The sequence below is a fragment of the Bombus terrestris genome, chromosome 2, assembly GCF_910591885.1.
Source record: "Bombus terrestris chromosome 2, iyBomTerr1.2, whole genome shotgun sequence".
NCBI classification, from domain to species: domain Eukaryota; kingdom Metazoa; phylum Arthropoda; class Insecta; order Hymenoptera; family Apidae; genus Bombus; species Bombus terrestris.
Window position 1 is genome coordinate 8,247,277 of NC_063270.1, and position 21,190 is coordinate 8,268,466.

A 21,190-nucleotide genomic window follows, 5' to 3' on the forward strand; every position below is an offset into this window, starting at 1 on the left:
CCGCGGAAAAACATGGTAGTTAATCGATCGAACGAACGGATTTCGTCTCCGAATGTGAACACGTGTTTTGACGCTTTCGTCAACGAGGACACAGGTATCGGCGAAAAAATTTTCTCGTTTCCTTCGATCGAGAAAAAAGAAAATTATCGTGACACAGGATAAAAGCTTCGAGGACTTACAAACAGTCGGGCTCCCGAGAGACGCGAACGCCACGGGATCCTGCGTGTCTGGAAAGTTGAGCGAAAATAAACGAGAGACCTTCGATGTAGGTTGAGGGAATGAGGTTAAGTTCTAGGATACCGGAATCCACGATGGAGGAACAGGTAGAATACAGACTTGGACGAAATTTATGCCTCAGACTTCGTCCAAATTTATGCGTCAGACCTCGATGAAATTTAGCCTTCAAACGGAACGACGTTCGATGTCCTGAGGTGGTCGATTAACAAGTAATGGAATTTTAAAAACAACTTTTAACATTCCGTAATATGTTGCTCGGTGTCGAATGTATTTTTTACAAAGTATTTCTGGAGAAAAAAGATATAGAAACATAAACCTATATACTTATCTTACACCTTCTACTCTACATGCTAATACACGCATACCGTGGTAAGTGTATAAAAACAAAGCGATGCATTTTTTCGTAGTCAAAACGATATCGTTCCATTTACGAACCTTATACCATAGAACGTGTGTATCTTAGTTTGAAAGCATCATAATGTTAGATATAGCATTCAAAGGATCGTCATGGTTTACGACCGAAGTCTCGTGACGCGCGAATAGCATTTCTTAGCGCACAATTTACAATTTCTATCTTCTCCTTCTTTGCGATCTCAAAGTTGTTACATTTGTTTGAAACGCGCGCATTGTATCTCTTGCTGCGCAGAGTTTATTTGAACGTGGTTGAACGATCATCCGACAGTCCATAAAATGTATTCTTGTTTCTTATTCTCATTGACGACAATTCGACGAAGTTTACAAGTGCACATGTAGGTATCTACTATGTTTCCTTTTAACGAATGGCAAATCTTTTAAAGCATATAAATATTTAAATAGCTGCTATAAGAACACACGTTTTAACAATTTTTCAGAAAAGTTTGAAGAAAAAATAAAAGATTATTCTTTTCTTGCTTCCTTGTCTGACGTGCTTCTATTTTGATGAACAGCTTTTTTCCCCTCCGAGAAAACACAAAAATCGTCGATAGCGGCTTACACACTCAACGTCCGTTTTATTCGCAAACGACACCAGAGGGAAAGTGCAGCAATCACCGATTATCGGTTAATCGAAACTTTCACGATGAAACTGGAAGAACTTATCGTGGAATTGGATCGAAACTCGATCAAAAATATATTTGACAGACGATGTGTTCCTCGGAGTTGGGAATTGACTCGCTCTATTCACCTCGCGAGGCTCGTTGAGAAAAGAGAGGAACTTTCCGTGGTTTAATTCATAACGAGCTTATACGACAAGCTTATTATTCGGTTGGTGGATGACGCGTTTCTTCCTCTCGAATTTTTCACCTCGGAGAGACATTTTCGGACGGTTGATACACGTTATCGGATTAGAGGGCGAGGCAAAGCGAGCTGCCGACACGGACGTGTCACGTCGAATATATACGTATTATCTGGGAAAAGTGCAGCGGTCTAGTCACCAGGCTGCAAACTAGACGAGAATAAACTGGAGAGCCGTGAAATGGATCACGGCAACAGGGTCAAGTTTTCGCTTGTATCGGGATTCACGGCAAGGTGGAATCGAAACGAGTACCGAGCACCGGGTACCTACCAGTGCAAAGGAAATGATATTTTTAGAATAATCGGAAAAAACGCAGCAGCTGGAGGCAATACACGACGTACGGATGAAACGTACCAGGGACGAGGAAAAACAAGAAAAAAAATTACGATACAATCGTACAAACAATTTTGATACGAGTATTCGTTTAGAACGGTATTTTCCTTAAATACCACGGCCACCTGCTTAAAAGTAGGAAACTTGTACAATAGGGTTTTATCGAAACGCTAGAAGATATCGCGAAATTAATTCAACTGTAAATCTGGTACATTTGTTTAAGTTGTACAATGACTTCGTTAACGCAGATCTGTTTTAATGAAAAAAGAGAATCTCGATATTCCCAGAGACGATGTCTTTGAACACGTGTCCATTATCCCAACGTAAAATCGATTTATTCATTCTACGTATACTCTGCATTGAAAGCATTAATCAAACGGAGCACGATTAACAGTCGCGTGTTCCCTCGTGTCGTGCATCTCGGAATGAAGGGAACAGTCGTTTCACCGCACTACACAATACCGCAACGTGGACACCCAGAAGCTAGGACGTATTCCCGTGGAAAAACCAGCCTGTGTGAAGGTAAATGTCAAGCTGGTATCGGGTAAAGCGACTGGGAATAAAGTAGGAAAAGGGACACGGGAGACAGGGAAAGGGTGCTTTGAAACGGGGCTGCGGGCACAAGGTTAAGTACTGAGATATCGGAACGACTGCGTCGGTAGAAAAGGGACACCGTTTGAATACCAGATGGTGGCCGAGCCGAAGCGAGCGAAAACATCGAACGAAACTGAAATCGCCTATGTTCAAACTGCGGAATTTACCATTCAAATCTTAAACCATGATATAGGGTAAATGTACACAATGCATACGATGATTGTCGATAAAAGAAGGAGGAATAAATAAATAACGGGCAATTGTCATTGTAAATATTTCGTTTTACAGTGATATGTAAGTAATTTCCCTTATGCGTTTGTGTGCCATTAATACACACATAAAGAATTCGGAAAGCAAGTTTTTCTGATTCATTTTCCATTCGGTATGGAACAGCGAATGCCGACTGAATTGAAACTTCACTTAATCGCTACGATTAACGTTCGAACGTAAAAGGGTCGAACGTTGCTGAAACTTATGCAGACTTGCAAATACCTTTCAAGCGTAACTGTGTTGAAAGACGACGGGAAGAGCAGTAAATGAAGAAAGTTGCGCAAAGATTGGTAGGTACAAGGGCCAATATACAAATTAGTTTAATAACACATTCCATCGATTCGTAATTTACTTCCATCTGTCGATATAGGACACGAACTACTAATATCTTTCGATGGGAATATCTCGTTGGATTTTGCAGCGAATCACAACGCGCGACAAACCGTGATATTCAGATTTTGGAGAGAATTCAAGAACGTGATTTGCTCGATTGCAAATATTGCGGCAAGAGTGTCGTGTAACGCCGTCGTACAATAACAAGACTCGTGGAATTAATGCCAGCTGAATTGCTCTTTACTGTTTAAAAAGATACAACGGCAATTAAAGCGTTATCGTTACTGCACGTCTTGTTCTATACCTTGAGGGTTTATGGGTTAACTAAGTAAAGACTCTGCGTTGTCTTTTACTTAGCAGATGTTTCTGTAAATTGCAAGTCATCTTGTGATAGAAAGTGTGCCCTTGGAAGGTGATCCTTTTCTATCGTTAAAGTACAAATGTACGTATTTACCTTGACAACTATTTTTAAAGGTATCAGGAGATAGAATTTTTGCGCGTCATCCGTACTTACGTGGTTGTACTACTATTTTAATCTCGCCGATAATTCAACGTTAATTTTTGTTAACCGATTCTATCTCTTCTGGCATAAAAACCTTATACCTGACTTGATATAATTTCTTCGAACAATTACATATAAACGTCGGTCTTAGAAAAGAAGAGAAGAGGATAAAAACGAAGCCGAATTCGTGCATTTCAATATCGTTAATTCCATATTTCGTAGGTATATTTCAATATCGTTAATTCCATACGATTCGATCGACGAAAGAATTTGCCCGAACCAATTCCCAGACTCGAATGTAATTACCGAATCGGGAATACTTAAAGTTCCCGAACAAGAACGCGAAGACAAAGACATTGAACGGCATGCCGCAATTCTATTATCCTGCCGTGAACAACTGGCACGAGAACTCGCGGCAGCCAGTGAAAACCATAAGACAGTGAATAAACAAGCAAATAGATAGAGAGGGAACTGGATCGATAGAACGGTAACGATGTAAGGAATTCTCGTCGGAGATTTTTGGTTAAGTTGATGCTCGAAGCAAATACGTTTCCAAAGGATAGAGCGGTGCAGCCGCGAATATCGGAATTCACAATACACGTATAGCCGGGTGAACCAAAGTAACCGCGAGAGTGCTTTGAAATGGGTTGCGGGAACAAGGTTGAGTTCTAGGATATCAGAATATACGGCCGAGTAACGGTGCAAAGTACGTGGCACGATGAAATTTATGATACGAACGGGAAGAGCTCTCTTTCTCTCTCTTTCTCTTCCTTGCTCTCGTCCAACCGGTGCACTCCGTTCTCCAACGCCTCCGAACAAAATTTTTCGGTCTTCGTTGCATTTCTGCCGTATAAAATCTAGGATCTTTACATGCCACGATCGTAACTTCTTCGTTGAACTGCTCCTCCTCGTCGACGGATATAAATTTCTGCCGGTCGAAACGAGAAAAATCTCGATACTCTTGCTCTCCCGCGAGAATCCCACGAGCAACGCGCCGATCGTCGAGATAATTCATTTTAGAATATAGAAGACGATAACATCGCGCGAGCAAAAATTATCATTCGATGGCGATCCTTTTACGTTCGTTCACGCTTTCATCTGGATCAGAGAGATCCACGCAAAGACAAAGTGTCAAAGTCTTCGACTAATCGAATCATATTCTTCCTGTGAAATACGTTTTCCTATACTTTAGTTACTGCTGAGCTTTTTTCAGATGCGCTTTATATTTTTTTCTTATCTATACGTTTATCTTATTGTATAGTATCAACCTGTACGTTTGCCCCTTAGAATCTATTACCATTGCTTGCGTAGTTAAGGTAATTACGAATCGACATATAGATTTGCAAAAAATTATTCATATAGACGATAACTGGATATTCGTGTATATCTGATACTGGATAATATCAACGTGCCTATTAGAAACCTACTCAGGTATCGGTTATTTCGAACTGTCTATCTTTCAAGCTTCGAAACGAATAAATATTTCATTCGACATCTATGCGAGAAGATTGAACACATTTATTGCGTAGTCAATACCGAACGCATCAAAAACGAATAAATACTTCAATCAGAACGTATATAATAAGCGTTCGAAAAGTTTTCCTGTTTAAGCGGAAACGCAAAACGAGCTTTCAGTGGAAATGGAACATACGCGTGCGTCGAGAACTCTTCAAAAAAAAAAAAAAAAAAAATGTTGAATCACATCAAACTTTCAAAGCAATCATTGCATAAGGGCAAACGAAATGACAAATATATGAAAATTAAAAATGTTAATAGATATCAGCGGAAAAGAAATTGTGAAAAATTCATATTGCACGAGTTATAAAGATTTTGATTTATAAAATGAACAACGTACGAAGATTAAAGTATTCTTAACCGATTAGAATTAACGCGATTAGTGCGAGAATGTTACCTAATTAAAAAGCTAGATTATAAAGAAAACTATCGACTCGTCGATTACCGAATAACAGGGTACATATAAACTTTATAATCGAACTGTTCTTCCCAGAATTACCGTTAATAGACTCGTGTATGTTCGTGAAATGTTCAAACTGTCCATAAAATGACACGGCAAACCTTGCGTTTTCCTAAGATATTCGTGTCTCCGAAAAGAGATTTCCTTCGAACGAACCAACAGTCTCGTGGGAAACAATGGGCAAGTTGCACCAGACAGGTTTTCGGAAGTTCTCCAATAACAGCCAAGTATTCGGTATAAATATTTGACGAACGCCACGTTCGTTATACCAGGCAAGTTCTATTTAAACTCGAACGCGACACAGCCTGCTTCCTGCGGAGCAAAGACCGGAGCAGACTACGGAAATTTCCATTTCAGAATATCATGGTTCTTATTACATATTTGAGTATTTGAGTAGACGCAGACAGCTTGAGACTTTCCAGATAATGTTTGATCCTCGCGGCAACGACGGAATATTTCCTTAGCGCCGTGTATTCGTGCGGCTGAAAAGCGTCCGCGATAGTCGAGTTCGAGCAACGAATTATCCTATTAATGACCAATGAAACGACACTCTGAATTAACAAAATCTCCCACTTTATCCTGTCCGCTACTTTTTTCCACTCCTGTGTAAATCTATTTTCACCCCTTTGAACTTTTCTTCCCGGAAACCTCGTAACTCGTTCCTCTGCGAAATAAAAACCACGTGCCGAGGGATTTCAATCAAAAAGCGTTACTGTACCGAGGTGATCCCATAATCGATTATCCAGCCATTCGTTCGTGCGCTTTGATAAAATTAACATACTGCTACTACTACTACAAGTCGTAGAAAGCGTTTGGACGCTTACGAGCAGTTATGAGTGATAGCGTAAATTCTAAGGAGACGAGGAAAGCGACAACTTTCGTCGGATATTTTGCGGAAGAAAAAGTTCCAAAAGCATCGGTCACGAGTAACGGTGGAACTTTGCACGTGCAATTTTACTCTCACACTCGATTACGTACACGAACGCGCGAATATGCTAGACACATGATAACAATTTCATCGTGGCACCATGTACAGTTCTGTAATTTCAGCGTAGCATAAAATATCCGTGATAAAACGTGACGAAAAACGGGAGTCTCGTGAGTGGAGGCAATTATAATTATTTTTACAAGAATTGCTTCACTCACTATCCACTTACTGGACAATTTTGCGCGCGCTATTCGACTATTATGGACGGGTATTAAAACGCTTTATTTTCGCGAGCCCCGAGAATTATTCGATATGTACCGCGCGTCGAAAAGGAACTTACAGCGCGTTTAATGAACGCTTATCTACCTTCAGGATACTCGCAAATTCGCGATAAGGATAAAAAAAAAAAAAGAGGTTGGTCGTTTGAATCGGAGTGACGAAGTTTGAACGGTAGTTTCAGAGAAGAAAGCTCCGAACTGATTCCGATCCACCGCAGGCCGATTCCGTTGAAACGCGACCAACTTGCAACTATTCGAAAGTATCGATCAACATCTATCAATGGTATCCGAGTACCATTTTGCAGGTTCTACTTACACGATTCCTCGATTATTCAAACACTAGGTATCGCACAGCTCGCGCGCAAGATTAGTAACTTTGATAGAAACTACCCAGTAAAAAAAGAAACAAAAAAAAAAAAGAGAAAAACAGCAAAACTGCTATCTGGAATTACTGCTTCGTCGAAATAAAAAGTAGGTTTGATTGAAAATGGTCGATTTTATGTAGCTCGGGTACCAAAAATATTTATAGGACATCGATATATAGATTTGTACAAGTACGATATTTTTCCGGCAATATGATGGAAAGGTTGGAAAAAAGCAGTTGAATTATGAAGCAAACAGAGGGAAAAATTGGTAGTCGGTAACTTCAGATGATCGTAACTTCGTAACAAATAGATGAAATTCAAAAACACAAATTCCGCTGATATCGTACGCCAAATATAATTGACAAAAATGTTTCTTAACGTTCTTAGAAAGCGAACTTAGTGTCTTTATAATTTCTTGGAGTCTACAGAATAATGTCCTATAAATATTTTTGCTGCGTGAACGACACAAAAATTCAGCATTTTCTACCATCCTCCTTTTTGTCTGCGAACGAGACACGTAGTTCGTTAATGTTACATTTAAAACTAGTTATTCCGATGGAAATTCATAAAATAAGACAGAGAAAGGTTGAAACTTGATAATTTTGGTCCATTTTAGCTAAGACACGTGTTATGGTTTTTAATATTGTCCGCTTGCAACGAAACGTTTCTTCCAACTATATGATACACTAGCAAAACGTGATCCCACCGGAGGATACGAAATTACACGCTACGTTTCAAATAACACGTTTCGAATAGCAATAAAAAGTCTACTTTATGCGATTCTTGATTCCACTCGATGTTTCTTCTGCGAGGAAACCTTTCAGACGAAACAGAACGTGTTTATCTCGTCCGTTTATTAACAACTATTTTCAATTAGTAACGATATATCGAATTAATGCCTGTATTTCGTGCTAATCTGCACCAACATTTTCTGCAGTTTTTAATCATTTATCAACACTGAAATTTCTTTTACCAACACTTTACCAACACTGAACAATGAAATTTCTTCGACCAGCAACTTTCAAACTTGCGATTTAACAGCAATATAAAATTTCGAAAACTTTCGTTTTACATTTAAATACAAATCGATTAACCAAGTAGCATTATTAGTAAGTATTTTTGACGACATAAAACAATTTAAGGAAAAATAGCTAGTACTAGTACGTATAGTACGAGTACCAGTATTAAAAGGATAACGATTGACAGATCGATTGGTAGAATCTGCGCATGTAAATCGTTTTCCATTGGATTTTCCAAACCTACGTAAAAATTATCGTAAAAAAAAAATACACCAACGCTTTAACATCAACGAGTATTTTATGGAAATTTTTGGTATCGTTACCTTAATGTAATCGTTACCTTCGGTCAACAGGAATCGGTAATCTTCCTTCTTTCCATTTTATTAGGTCATCCCATAAGTTCGTTCCGTTTTTCAAGCGGTTATACATGTTAAGATTGTTTACATACCTTTCAATTTCATGAAAAAATGTAATCCCCCTCTCGTTGTACAACTTCTTCCCATTTTTCCAGTGCATTGGTCCCTTATCGTCGTATGTTTATACATCGACACATGAAATGTATACACAAAAGTCGGCACGAACTTATGGGATGACCTAATACATTTGCATTGCATGAAATGGTAAATACATTTCTATTTATGTATTTTATATAGAATGCTTCGTCTCGTATCTACATACAGTAAATACAGCATGATTGGAAAAGAGGAGCAAGCAGCCGAACAAAGCAAAGAAGAGCAGCCAAGGAAGCTTTACTAGTGTTCGTTGCCCTAATCGAGGAGCAAACAATGATCCTCGATTCGATCTGACGGCTTTCTAAAAACGCGTGAACTCCTCTAAGACAATGTTTCCCGACTTTCTGCACGGTGGCAGCGCAACAAGAAGATTGCCGTAAATTGCCGTAACGATCCTCCTTACGACGGCTCGGATGGCTAGTCGTTCTAAAGAGGTGAACGAAGTACCGCGAATTGGCTCTGGTTCAAGTTGAAACTCGAAACCGACACGACGAAAAATGCACGTGAGGGCGCCGTCGAAACCGTTGATAAACGCTTTGACCGCGTTCGAGAAGAGCGAGCACGATTCTCCAGATGCAGTTCGCCAGATTTCTTTTGCCTCCGTGTGTCTGGCTATTTCTCGTCGAGGCGAATGATCAGAGCAACCAGATTCACTCGTTTATTCGGCTGAATATTACACATTCCGTGACTAGCCACATTTTTCAACCGATACATACTGTATTAAGGGAATATTGTAAAAGATAGCGTCGTTTCAAAACGATCGATTTTACTCGAGATATAGGTTTTCTCGTTTTCTAACAGAAAGTTCGCGTATCTATGAAACGGAGAAACCGAGATTTAATGGTTGCAATTTGGCGCTTGCGCTGCTTCTACGCTCGAAGAGAAAGCAAATATGTCAGAAAGCTAACACTACCGGAGGGCAAAGCAAATTAGTTTTTAATGATTGTTGGAATCGATATGTCTGGTGCTGAGAAGCTGAAGTTCCACATCGTTATCAAAGTTTCGTCACCACAGAACTAAGGACAAGTACTACTGCGATCCTTCCTCGGCAAAGACATGATATCGGTACGGTTGCAGACAAGGTGTCCTCGAAACCAAGAATCAGTTAGATCGGTAACAAACTGAGCAATTTACCTGCTCGACGATGATCACCGACCGATCGTGATTTGTTCCATAGCGATAAAATTTCAATTGCAGTTAAAATAATTCAACAATTTGAGCAATCCGTTCTTAGTGATCTGCTATTCGCGTTAACTCGCCGGGATATCAACTTATTGTCAGATTCATTTTCGCCGAATGGTTTCCATGATTAAACAGGTTTCCCTGCAACGATGACTAAGACTATAATAATTTAAAGCCACTTCGTTTCTTGAAAAGGCACTTCGCTTACCAACCGGTAGCTGGGATTGATTTTTTCGCGGTCAGAATTGAAATGTCTTTCAAGAAGAACTGTGTTCTCTTCACGGATCGAGGTAACTCTCGACGAAATCGTAAATTCTCGCATTTCGCATGGAAATAAGAGGGGAAAAAAAAAGAGTTTAACTCATTCTAGTTCCGGAACCGACAACTTCAGACTTTAGGGAGAAAGTTTTCCATTATGGACCCATAATTTCGACTTTATCGGTATTCGGAAGCGAATCGCAACTCCGGCGAACTGAAAGTGGAATCAAAACCCTAATTTTTCTCCGCTATAAGCTTTATCTTAATCGTGAACTTTTACGGAGAATAGAGAAAACCACTTTGCAGCGTTCTACTTCAACCACGTGCACATACATTGGAACGATCATCCACGAATTACATATAACGTGTCAAGATCACAGCAAAGAAGCTTGCGATTAATAAATCCTTTTCTATTGATTTCGTATGCTATGTATCGAGATAGGCTCGTTTATACAATCGACCAATACTACTACCATTTAGTACTACATTCGCTGATACTATCGGTGAATACTATCAGCGACTTTCGCAAGTCAGAAACCAGACCAACGCGGAGGATACTTTTTGACTTTTGCGAAGCAAAACTTCTGTTTTCGAATAAGAAACACCGCGATTGGTTTCACCGTATAAAGAAAATGATTTTCTTCGATATGTTTCGAATGCACCGATAACAATGTTATTTTTCGCGAGCGTAAACGCTGGTTCGCGTTTAATTTCGGTTCGTGTATCGTTCCGAAATTGCTTCAACGATTACAAAAGATGGATCATTTGCATCGGGATCGACGTTATCTTTCAAATTGACAGAAAGTGGAAAAACGAAAAAAAAACTCTTTCGAGAATCGAGTATAACGTTTACAACGGAACGTCGATTATCTAGATATATCGATTGTCTTGACAACTACTATTCAGAACGTCGATTACACGGAAATTGATTCTCTGATTATCGATTATTGGGGCATGTAAATTGGAATTCCAAATCAGCACCAACTGTACACAAACCAATAACAATATACAATAGTAGCAATACAAGATTATGTGCGAACATTTTTCCCCTATCGAAATGATTCGATAATATCACAGATTAAATGTTCGTTAGATAGTCGACTGTTTGTTTCCTTGTACCAGTGTCCGCTGTATGATTAGCCCACGATACAAACGTATGAATCCTCTGTATTGCAGTATGATCAATGATAATACCTATTAATTACAAAGCCTACTTACTAGTCCGTTTGATGAACCGACTTTGTAATATTAGACACAATTTGCAATATCGATGATACAGACAATTTTTGTAAATTAAAAGGAAAGCAAACAGAAGGAAAACGGAAACGTCCATCGATTGTTTTCAGTTACGGAATTGTTCCCGGAAACCAATAATTGACTGTGACACGAGATATTGGCTGGGTAATACGAGTTGATTGACAGAATAATGATATTCTTGTGTCGTCGAAAAATTAGTTTCGTCCGAGCAACGAAATTTTATACCCGTGAAACGAGAAGCGTGGTTGTCATTTTATTAGGAAGTGCAATTCCCGTTAAAAAAAAAGCATCGCACCAGACATGCTTGTCAGGTGTGGTATTAAGGAGATATTAACGTGTCTCGTATGTAGGCTACATTATCGCTAAAGGAACATTTTTTACATCACTTTTCTCTTTTTAAATCTTTTTCTACTACATTTAGGATAAAATTTATCTACTAAAACATATTTTATAAAAAATGATGTATCTTCAAAGTAAGAATATTCTATTTTGCGCGTAATCTGTTAGAAGAAATACTGCGACTAATTCTGTGATACAAAAATAAGGACCGTTCCGTTGTCTTCAATAATCTTTCGTTTCCATTCTGACGAAACGCTTTTTTCAATTTCATAAACTCGCTCCAATAGCGAAACTTAGCATCCCAGGTCTTTGCAGAAACTTGAGCATCACAGTGATAATGCATGACGTTCGGGGCAAAAAATAAACATAGTTATAATATCATAGTTATCGTAGCAATATCGTACTAATATCATATAAGATATCATAATTATATCATAGTTGTAAACACGAAACAGCGTTGTAGACGTAAAATTCCTTTGGTAAACGTAAAACGAAGCTTCGAACGAAAACACAAACATCTCCATCGTGCTTTGTACACACAGCGTATTTAAAAAACAGCGTATCGATGGACAAAAATAAAAGAGAACCAAATGAATCTTAATGAGCAAAGATTAAATATACCGATGAAAATTTGCGTCGCGGGGGTACGGGTGCGCGTGAGTCTGCAAATAATCGACTAATTATCGGGCCGATATATTCCGTTTCACGAACCGCGTAAATTTGAACAGGAAAACGTTAATAAAACAACTAATGCGATTAATCATACGCGCGTAGACCCCCGGCACTGTCGACCTAATTCCAGCCATCTCTTTTTCGTTTTTCGATCATGCTCGGCCTGTGTTATTTAACGTCATGGAGAGGACAGTGAGCGTATAAATAACAGGAGGATTTTGTAAAATCGTACGATAAAACATCGTTTTCGTTGCAGTGGAAAAACCCCCTAAACATAGATACGGTTTCTGTGACGAATGTTCCGTACGTTTATCGATGTAACGATCGAGGTACACGCGTTCTATAAAATATCATTTTCAATCAAAGATAATGAAAGACTTGGAAGAAATGTTCAAAAGAAGGGCGATTAATTCGCATCAGAGATAAAAAAAAAAATGATCCACTCGACAAATAAATTATAAAACGTTTAAATAAATTATCTATATAGAATATTCAGTACCACGATCGGACTACTTATATTATCGATAAACAATATTGTTCGAAACTGAATGTTCGGCATGTAACAAATATTTTCCTGATGGATAAAATAGTTATTATATAGCTTGCAACTGGATTTTTTATTCGATTCGTTATATCTCGCAACAAATTACAGTTTTGACCGATGTAACCTGCCATCCATAATTAACGATAAAATTATTACTGCCGATAATAATTCTTTAGTAGAAATTAAAGATCCGACATTTCTATACTTTCTACAATTTTGCATCGAACATTTCCTAACCGTTAATTTACAAATTAATAGCAGCATCGTTTTTTACAGAAAGTATTTTTCTATTAACGCACGCTCGCTAATCACTTTTATCGGAACAACATACGATTTTTCTGTTTCAGTAATACAAATTATACATGTGCTTTGCTTGCCAATCCCAATAAATCAAGAAAAATAATGATTTGTTGCATCGAACTCTTTTGCTGTTTTCTACGTCTGTTTGCGCGATTGTTTTCGCACGACTTTTGTTAGAACACGATTGTTGCTTTCTACCGTTCTTTCGTTTCTCATAACAAAAGAGGAAACGAATGCCCTTTTCTTTTATCGAACAAAGAATAGTGCTTTGAAAGACTATATTGTATTTATAGATTTTCTCATTAACTACATAAGATCCTACGATCTTTAAAAATTTCATTCGTAAAACCTTAGAAACTTTCTTCTTAACGTTATATATCTATTTTCCATAACATACTACAAGGTATTTGCAAGTAAATCTAACAAATTTAGCTTCTTTCAACTGTCAAATAATAATAATAAAATATCGAAATTTTTTAGTTAATTTCGCAAGATTCCCAAAGTCTCAAATCTTTATGAATAAAACTCTAAAAACCTTCTTTCTAATATTTTATGTATTTACCTTGATTCCTCCTGTTTCTCTTTCTATTAAAAAGATCATAGTAAAACACAGAAATGAGAATCTGTCGAGACAGGACATTAGCCAAATTAATTGGCAGTCGCCGCCGCGTTGACACGGTTCGTTTCTTCGCAAAAACGAAACCAGAGGTTAATAAGCAGTTACGTACCGCCGAAATTGGCATGCGTTCAGCATAAAACTCTAAGGACTCTGTGAAACGAGTACTCGAGTCATCGAGAATACTACGCTTTCTTTGCGATTGGCGTGCTTTCCCCCGAGCATTCTCGAACGCAAATTTCTCCCATTTATAAATTCCTTTCTTCGTTTTTCTTTCTTCCCTTTTTCACTCCGTATCGTGGATATTATCGATTAATTTAATACGACGACAACAACCTGGTGCGTTGTTAATCGAGCCGAATGCGATAGTAACCTACGACGATTTATGACGTATTATTCACGCGTTCACGCATCGTATCGTTTTTTCCCCAACGACGATAACGTAATCCAATGGATCCGACAGGATTATTAACGTTCGTAAAATTGCCGGTTTAAAGTTTTGTTCGAATTCAATGTACCCCGCGACGTGCATTTGCGTCGTGTAGCTGTATCCAGCTAAAGTATTTCCGTTATTGCGAAGAGTGCGCGAGAATGTACGCCAGAGTGTTTAAAGTTAAGATAAGCAAAATCGTATCTCCTGTATGTACCTACTTTCAAGAAACCGCTATCGCTATATTATGCATTCCGTTAAAATTTCTGACTTTTATTCGACACATTTTCGCGTATTGCTTGAAACAACGAAGATATTTCAGGTGGACGAGGTTGTTGCGACGCGCTGTATGTACACGTAGCTATATTTTATCTTCCAGAAAATTGGAAAATTTTTTCTTTCCTCTCAATTCGAGTTAATCGTACGATATCGATATTAATTAACGCCTTTTTCGCTATCAACGGTTAAGACTTTTCCAAGATTCACTGGTGTTACGTTATTAGTAAATATGGTACTACTGCGGTCTACTCGACATGGCTCGTTTACCTCATCAAGGAGAAACTAGCAGCTGACATGCAGTTACGCGTATACCAGAAATTGGCCAGCGTTCAAATCAGGACTCGAAACAATATGCCCGGGAACATGGCACGCGAGATCATTCGACGACATGATTAACTTCCTCGTGTGTATTTTCATCACTGTTCGTTCGGTGAAGTCGAAAGCGACTTCTAAACAAATACGAAGAAATTATCAACCTGTACACCTAACGACGAACATTTTGTTACCACACTAGGAGGAATATTCGATGTATCGAGCGTCGTGAAAAGAATTAATATCGTGATCAGCGGATAGAAAAGATGCGAGAATGCGATTAACGATAGATTCGTGAAACGAAAGACGCGATAGATGCAACGGTCGTTGATTTAGCAGATTTAGTCATTTCTTTCGAAACGTCTTCTCGCGATCCTGCAAAAGGTCGTCTTCGTTGATTAAACCCAACGCGGAAAATACAATTATCTGGAAAACAATTGCGAAAATTAATTAAAAGCCACTTCGTCGATAAAGCATTATTTTCGTCAAAATTTTAACGTCCTGTAACGTTAATTAAGTTAATTGGACGGCCCCGGCCGAGCCATTTTATCCTCGCGTCTCCGTTTATTGCGAATCGCGCCGCTACGTAAATGAGATCGACTCCTGAAGATACAACTTCGACGGAGGCTTTCGTTAATTTCCAATTAAATCAGCTGCCTCCCCTACCTCTTACCCTTCTATCATCGATAGAATAATAATTCCACAATGCCGTCGAGGACGATGAAGGCGATATTTAACGTTTAAACGAGCCACAGCGACAAACTGAACTGCCGACGATTTCCTCGAGTCTTCTATTGTTCCACGCATCTTCTGTTTATACCGTCGGCAAGTCGCTTACGGAAATGGCGACCCCGCTGAGCTAACTCGGACAGATTTACGATAACGTTTCGACTTTCCGCGAAATCCTTTCAACCCCTTATAAATTTCCTTTTGCGATCACCGCCGCAGCTTATGGTGGTAAATATACAGAATTTCCAACGACGCCATCTAGTCGTATGCCATTATGGTTTCCTATGTATGATTTAAATCCGCGAGATATTCTCATAAAAGCATAAACTCGCGGTTCGATAAATTTCAGTACACTATGAATATCATGAATACAATTATGGAAGACACAAGTCAAGTCGCATGTAAAGATGAAATCCTGTATTACCTTTGTATTAACGAGTACGAAGAGCGTACCAAGTTTCGTAAGACATCGTACAATGGAGATATCGTGTAACTATTGTTCTTGGATTAATCGTCCAACTCGGGAAGAAAGGAGAATTATTTAAAAAATTTGCAAATTTATAGATCTGTTACGAGTTCGTTCTAATAGAAGCTGAGCCAAGTGTCAAAAGAATAACCGCAAAAATAAGACAATTCTTCCGCCGTACATATACGTAATTAGCTTAGATTAAAAGATTATTTTAAATCAATTTTGAATACATCTTCCCAATCTTCTTTTTTCTCTTTCAATGCGACCATAACGTATAAATCGCGACTTATATTCAAATTTTGTAAGGTTAGTAAATTTTCTTGATCCTTAAACTATTTCGATAAACAGAGCGATTAAAAATAGGGACGAAATATCGACTATTGGATTCAACGATCAAAACACAGATGGAAATCTTTATCGACTATCTCGTGGCGTAATGTATCGAATTCTTAGTAAGTGACTCGGTGTTTAAAAAAAAAAAAAAAAAATTGTGACATTTAAAGATCCTCGACTTGAAATTGCTGACTTTGTCTCTTCTTTTTAAGAATACGCTATTGGGAAAGCATACTCTCACGTTGTAACGGTTAACTGAAATATTTATAATATTGCGGCGTTTTCTATTCACGCGAGTAGAGAGACAATCCTCTGTAAACGCGATAAAACGTTGTAAAAGACTCTTTGAAAGCGCGATACAACATTCCGAGCTCGTCTTACCCTTTCTCGACACAGTCGAAGAAATCCTTTCATCCCTGTTACCCCGGTTCGACTCTCTGTGTTTATTCCGCAGAATGCGGGCATCTAAAACAAAAAGAGGAGAAACTGTTAGCTTCTATCCCATATGAGGCAGTATTGTGCAACAACGAGACGATAAATAACGCAATTCCCTATCGTTTACAGGTTCGTAAAGAGCGAACGACAAAGACGATGATATTCAAATTTTATGTTATTTTTATCCATCCCTCTCTAGCTAGTTTTCGGCTGAAAACGACGAAGCAAATCTCTTTATTTTCCTCGCCGTTCCCTGCCCTTCCCGCTGTTCTTATATTCGTTCTCTGAAACGTTTCCGTTAAAGAGCAAAGGCGACACTAAGCTTTATTTCGTTCAAATCACAAACGGGCCGTATATCCGCGATATTTGTTATCGAACGCTTGTCACAGCGATCTTTTATCTTTATTCGATCCCCCTCTCGTGTAGCACAAAATAACATATACGCTTTAAGCTGTCCCGTTCCTGCGTCGTTTTCTCTGTACACTTGGAGGAATCCGAACGATCAAAGTTGCAAGTTCTTCTCCCCCGTTCCTTTCCCGAAATCGGAACGAGACGATTTGTCACTTTCGTTGAAGAAATAGGCCAGCCCGGTACTTTGGCAATTTACAAACGTTGTTTTAAGCTATCCTTAGAATTTGCTTTTAAAACGATTGAAACCTGTAGAGAACGCCAGACGTAGCGTATTAAATCTCGCATGAAAATTGCTGAAAACGCCACTGTTTGCTCTAAACTCTCGCTTGCCTTTTAATTCTATTACATTCGACACGGCGTGATTGTAAGTTAGCAAGAAAAATTAAACACAATACGCGTGAGCACGCGCTCCCAACGATTAAAAACACTAGCGTAGTTCTCGTATGGAACTGTTATCGACGCAACATACTTATTTCGGTAATTATTATTAGGACCGCCGCGTTCAAATTTCTACAGCTTATTTTCGTCGACAAAGTTTGTAACAAACCGGTGAAACAAAAAGAATTGCCGCGCGTTAAACGTTCGCCGTTCAAAATTATTTATTCGCTAATTTTCAACATGGTCGGAAACTAGTCAAAAATAATTACAGCCACGCGAGCAGCAACGCATGGAGGGAAATATCCGTTCTGCGAGCGGCAAACGCGCGTGCATACTTCCAGGCAATATTTAGCTCGGCGTCTAATGACTATTTATACAACGATTAAGGTACAAAGTATCCTCTAACCTAACCGCTATCACGACGCCCTCGTCCTACCGAATCTCCGTCAAGGCAACAACGACGATATTCAAATTTCATCCAGCTTCCACCCTCTCGCTCCTCCTATCCTCGGTCTCTAGAAAGCTCCAAAACAAATCCTTTTATCCTTCGCGTTCCCTCGACGCTGCGTCTAACCATTCTGTAGGATGTGTTGGAGCAAAAGGAAGCGCTGCTGCATTTCCGTGCCGAGAGAACACTTCGTCAACCGCCGGGAGGAAGCGTACGTACGTATGTTGCGCAACAACACGGTAGATACATCCAAGCAGCAGCGTGTTCCATTGCGATCTGATCCGTTCCGTTCGCGAGCACGAGCAGGCAGGTAGAGCGAGATGGTGTGAAAGCCAGACGATATGTAACGCGAAGGTTACCATTCACCTCCGGCACGCTGGTAAATCACGCATAAACGAAGTACTCGTCGTTGTTTCATCGAACGGTCACTGGATGGTTCAACAGGTACGTTCCTCGGAACGATACGCGCGTTTTGAAACTGGAGGAAGCGGCGAGAAGCAAGTAACGAGAATTAAAAGAAAGGCGAGAAGAAACGAAAGAGGGAAGAAGAGGTTACTTAGTAGCAAGGTGCGCGCACACTCGCTGGCCCTTATTCGCCATCTTTTTCTTCAACGATACTGGAACGAAACAAGAGGGGTTGAACATCGAGAGCCTTCAGCGGAACTGGCCCCAAGCCAAGGCATTATTTTTCGAGTGAACGGCAGAGAGAAAAGGAAGGAGAACGATGAAGGTACAAAGCATGGGCGCGTGACAGGCGAGAGAGAGAGAGAGAGAGAGGGAGAGAGAGAGAGAGGAAAATGCAGGAGACTAGGGTTGGTAGCCCAAATGAATATTTAATTTCTGCATATCTCACCCCGACTAAAGTTTAGCACGACGAAGCAGCCGTCTCTCCCAAGGGGGTGAAAGGAAGCTACGTATCCCTTGTACCCGTGGCGCAACCCCATCTCGTGATATAGGGTAAAGTCCTTGCGGAAATCGTGTGCCCCTTCGTTTCAGTTTAGGAGACCCGTGCACTGCCTATTTTTCTTTATCGCGTGTTTACTTATTTTGCTTTCTTTGTTTTTTGCACGACCACCCTGGTTTCTCTCCTAGTTTACATTTTTTAACCACTCGCTCCAGCTCACCGTGCTTGTCTTTCGCGCAGTTTCTTTTCCTTATTTTTAACCCGTCTTTCTACCCGTACGCCTTTCTTGCCGATACAGTTTGCGTTTTTACGTCTCTTTCTTCGACCGCTCTTTGGTTCCCTTCCGTTACTCTTTTATGGACGCAGTTTCCACTTTCTTTAATTCTTCATTCTCGTCGCTGCTCACGTACTTTCTCGATTTTTTACTTTCTCCCACTGCCGGCTTTTCCTCTTTTTCGCACATAATTTCTCTTGTCCCATATTTCTCTCTTCACCCTCTCGAAGTTGGCCATTTCTTCGTCCCTTGCTTCTCCCTCTCTTCCACTCGCTCTGGTTTCTTCTTTTTCCATTTCCCTGTCCCCCTCCTGGTCCGGCTTTTAGCTCCCTGTTTCTCCATTCCCACCCCTCCTCCCTCACCCGCACCCTGCTCTCGTTCCGTTTCACCATTTCTCTATTTCAAACTCTCCTTATTTTTCCCTACTTTTTTCCCCGCCAACACGAACTTCTTTTTGCACCCCTTTCTTTACCCGCTCCCATTTGTCCACATAGTTCCCCATTCCCTGCTTTTCCTTTTACTCTTTTCCTTTCCTAATTACAGTTTGTTGTTGCCCTATTTTTCTCTTCACTTTCTCCCTCTCCCTCTCCCTCTCCGCCTCGAATCGCAGTTTTTCTACTTCCACCCTCGTATTACGCATCCGTGTTCTTTCTCCATTGATGCAAATCTTTCTGTCTGTGCCACCATTCCCTGTTTCAGTTCCCGTCCTCGCCTACTCGTTTCTTGCTTTTCTTGTCTCCCATCCTCCACCTTCCATTCACTGCCCGCACCCACTCTCCGATTTATACAGTTTCTTTCTCGCTCTATACCGATGCTTTTCTTCTCGTATCTGTCCTTTCGACTTCTTACTTCTCCGTTCGTCTACCCCCTAAATACGGACAGCTTCTTCGACTACTACCCTCGACTCGCTCGACCCTTACCCATTCGCCGCTCCCTTTTCGACTTGCCCTGAAGGCCGGTCGCAGTCCAAGGGCCAATTACGAGGCTCCTCGCGATAGAACGTGGCAATGTCGAGGGCAGAAGAGCGCGATAGGGAGCGAGAAAAAAGGACCAAAGGAGAGGAAAGGTCGGAAGATGAGACGGTGGCAAGATTCGTAAAGATGGAGCTCCCGCTTTGCCAAGAACCAACGAAAGTGGAGTACAATTGCGAGGGGACGGTCGATTCGAGTAGTCGAAGGTCGGGCAAAGGTACGACGAGACGACGTTGTTGCTACTGAAATCCGTGGTCTGAGACTCACGCTGTCCGAGTTAAGCTTCGGCTTAGGAAGCTTCGCCCGTTCTTTATCTTCGTTATCGCGATATAGGAACGCTGCGCCGTTTTATAGATGAAATACGTATTATCTAGTGAACGTGTTTGCTTGGCGTAAGAACACGTTGGTGCTAATGACAAATGGAACGAGTCATTCTTCTTCGATGAAATATTTCTCTGTTTAAGTACTTATTCGTTCGTGCTATTTAATTTATTTATTTCGTTTAAGTTACGCGAAATAACGGTTTCCTTTAACAGATTTTCGATTCAAAGTTGGACCATTAATTACGTACAGAGAAGCTGTATCGTTACTCTCGGTACTGCGACCACCATAACGTCGTTTAAAGAAACGCGGTTACGCTGGCGCGCGAATGCATTTCCTTATAAGATAAATAGCATTTCGTAGAATGAAACGCGTTGACATAACACGCCTGCATGGTCGGGATGAAAAGTGGAAGAAAGATTAAAGCGGTGAACGAACGCATAAAATTTAAACAGGCAGATTGAAACACGAAATATTCTCCGTTCAGTCCCCTTACGTTTGTACGGAGATTAAATAAAGAAGGGGCGAGGGCAGGGGTGACGAGAGAGCTGGTGAGGCCAGAGAGAATACAAAATATGCACCACCGTGAGACGAAGTTGGACGATAGATATAAACCAGCAATGGAATTAAAAAGTCCAAAGAAAGAAACATGGAAAAAGGCGAGAAGATAAGATTGGATGAATGGACACACGGGGAATTTTTTTTATGT

The 21,190-nt window shown here is 40.1% G+C and overlaps 1 protein-coding gene across 6 annotated transcripts in view; it reads right to left on the reverse strand.

Moving 5' to 3' along the window:
• LOC100643966 (leucine-rich repeat-containing protein 4C) overlaps nt 1-21,190 on the reverse strand; it is a 284,514-nt gene that overhangs the window by 84,422 nt on the left and 178,902 nt on the right. For 4 of the 6 annotated variants that reach the window (XM_020868360.2, XM_048414351.1, XM_012316908.3 and 1 more), the window contains one exon: nt 16,721-16,804. The exons of 1 other annotated variant lie outside the window; for it this stretch is intronic. In XM_020868360.2, coding sequence (XP_020724019.2) covers nt 16,721-16,804 — 84 coding nt within the window. Of the gene's footprint in view, nt 1-16,720; nt 16,805-18,864; nt 19,521-21,190 lie in introns of those variants that run through there. One more of the 6 variants, XM_020868361.2, reaches the window with a different exon arrangement.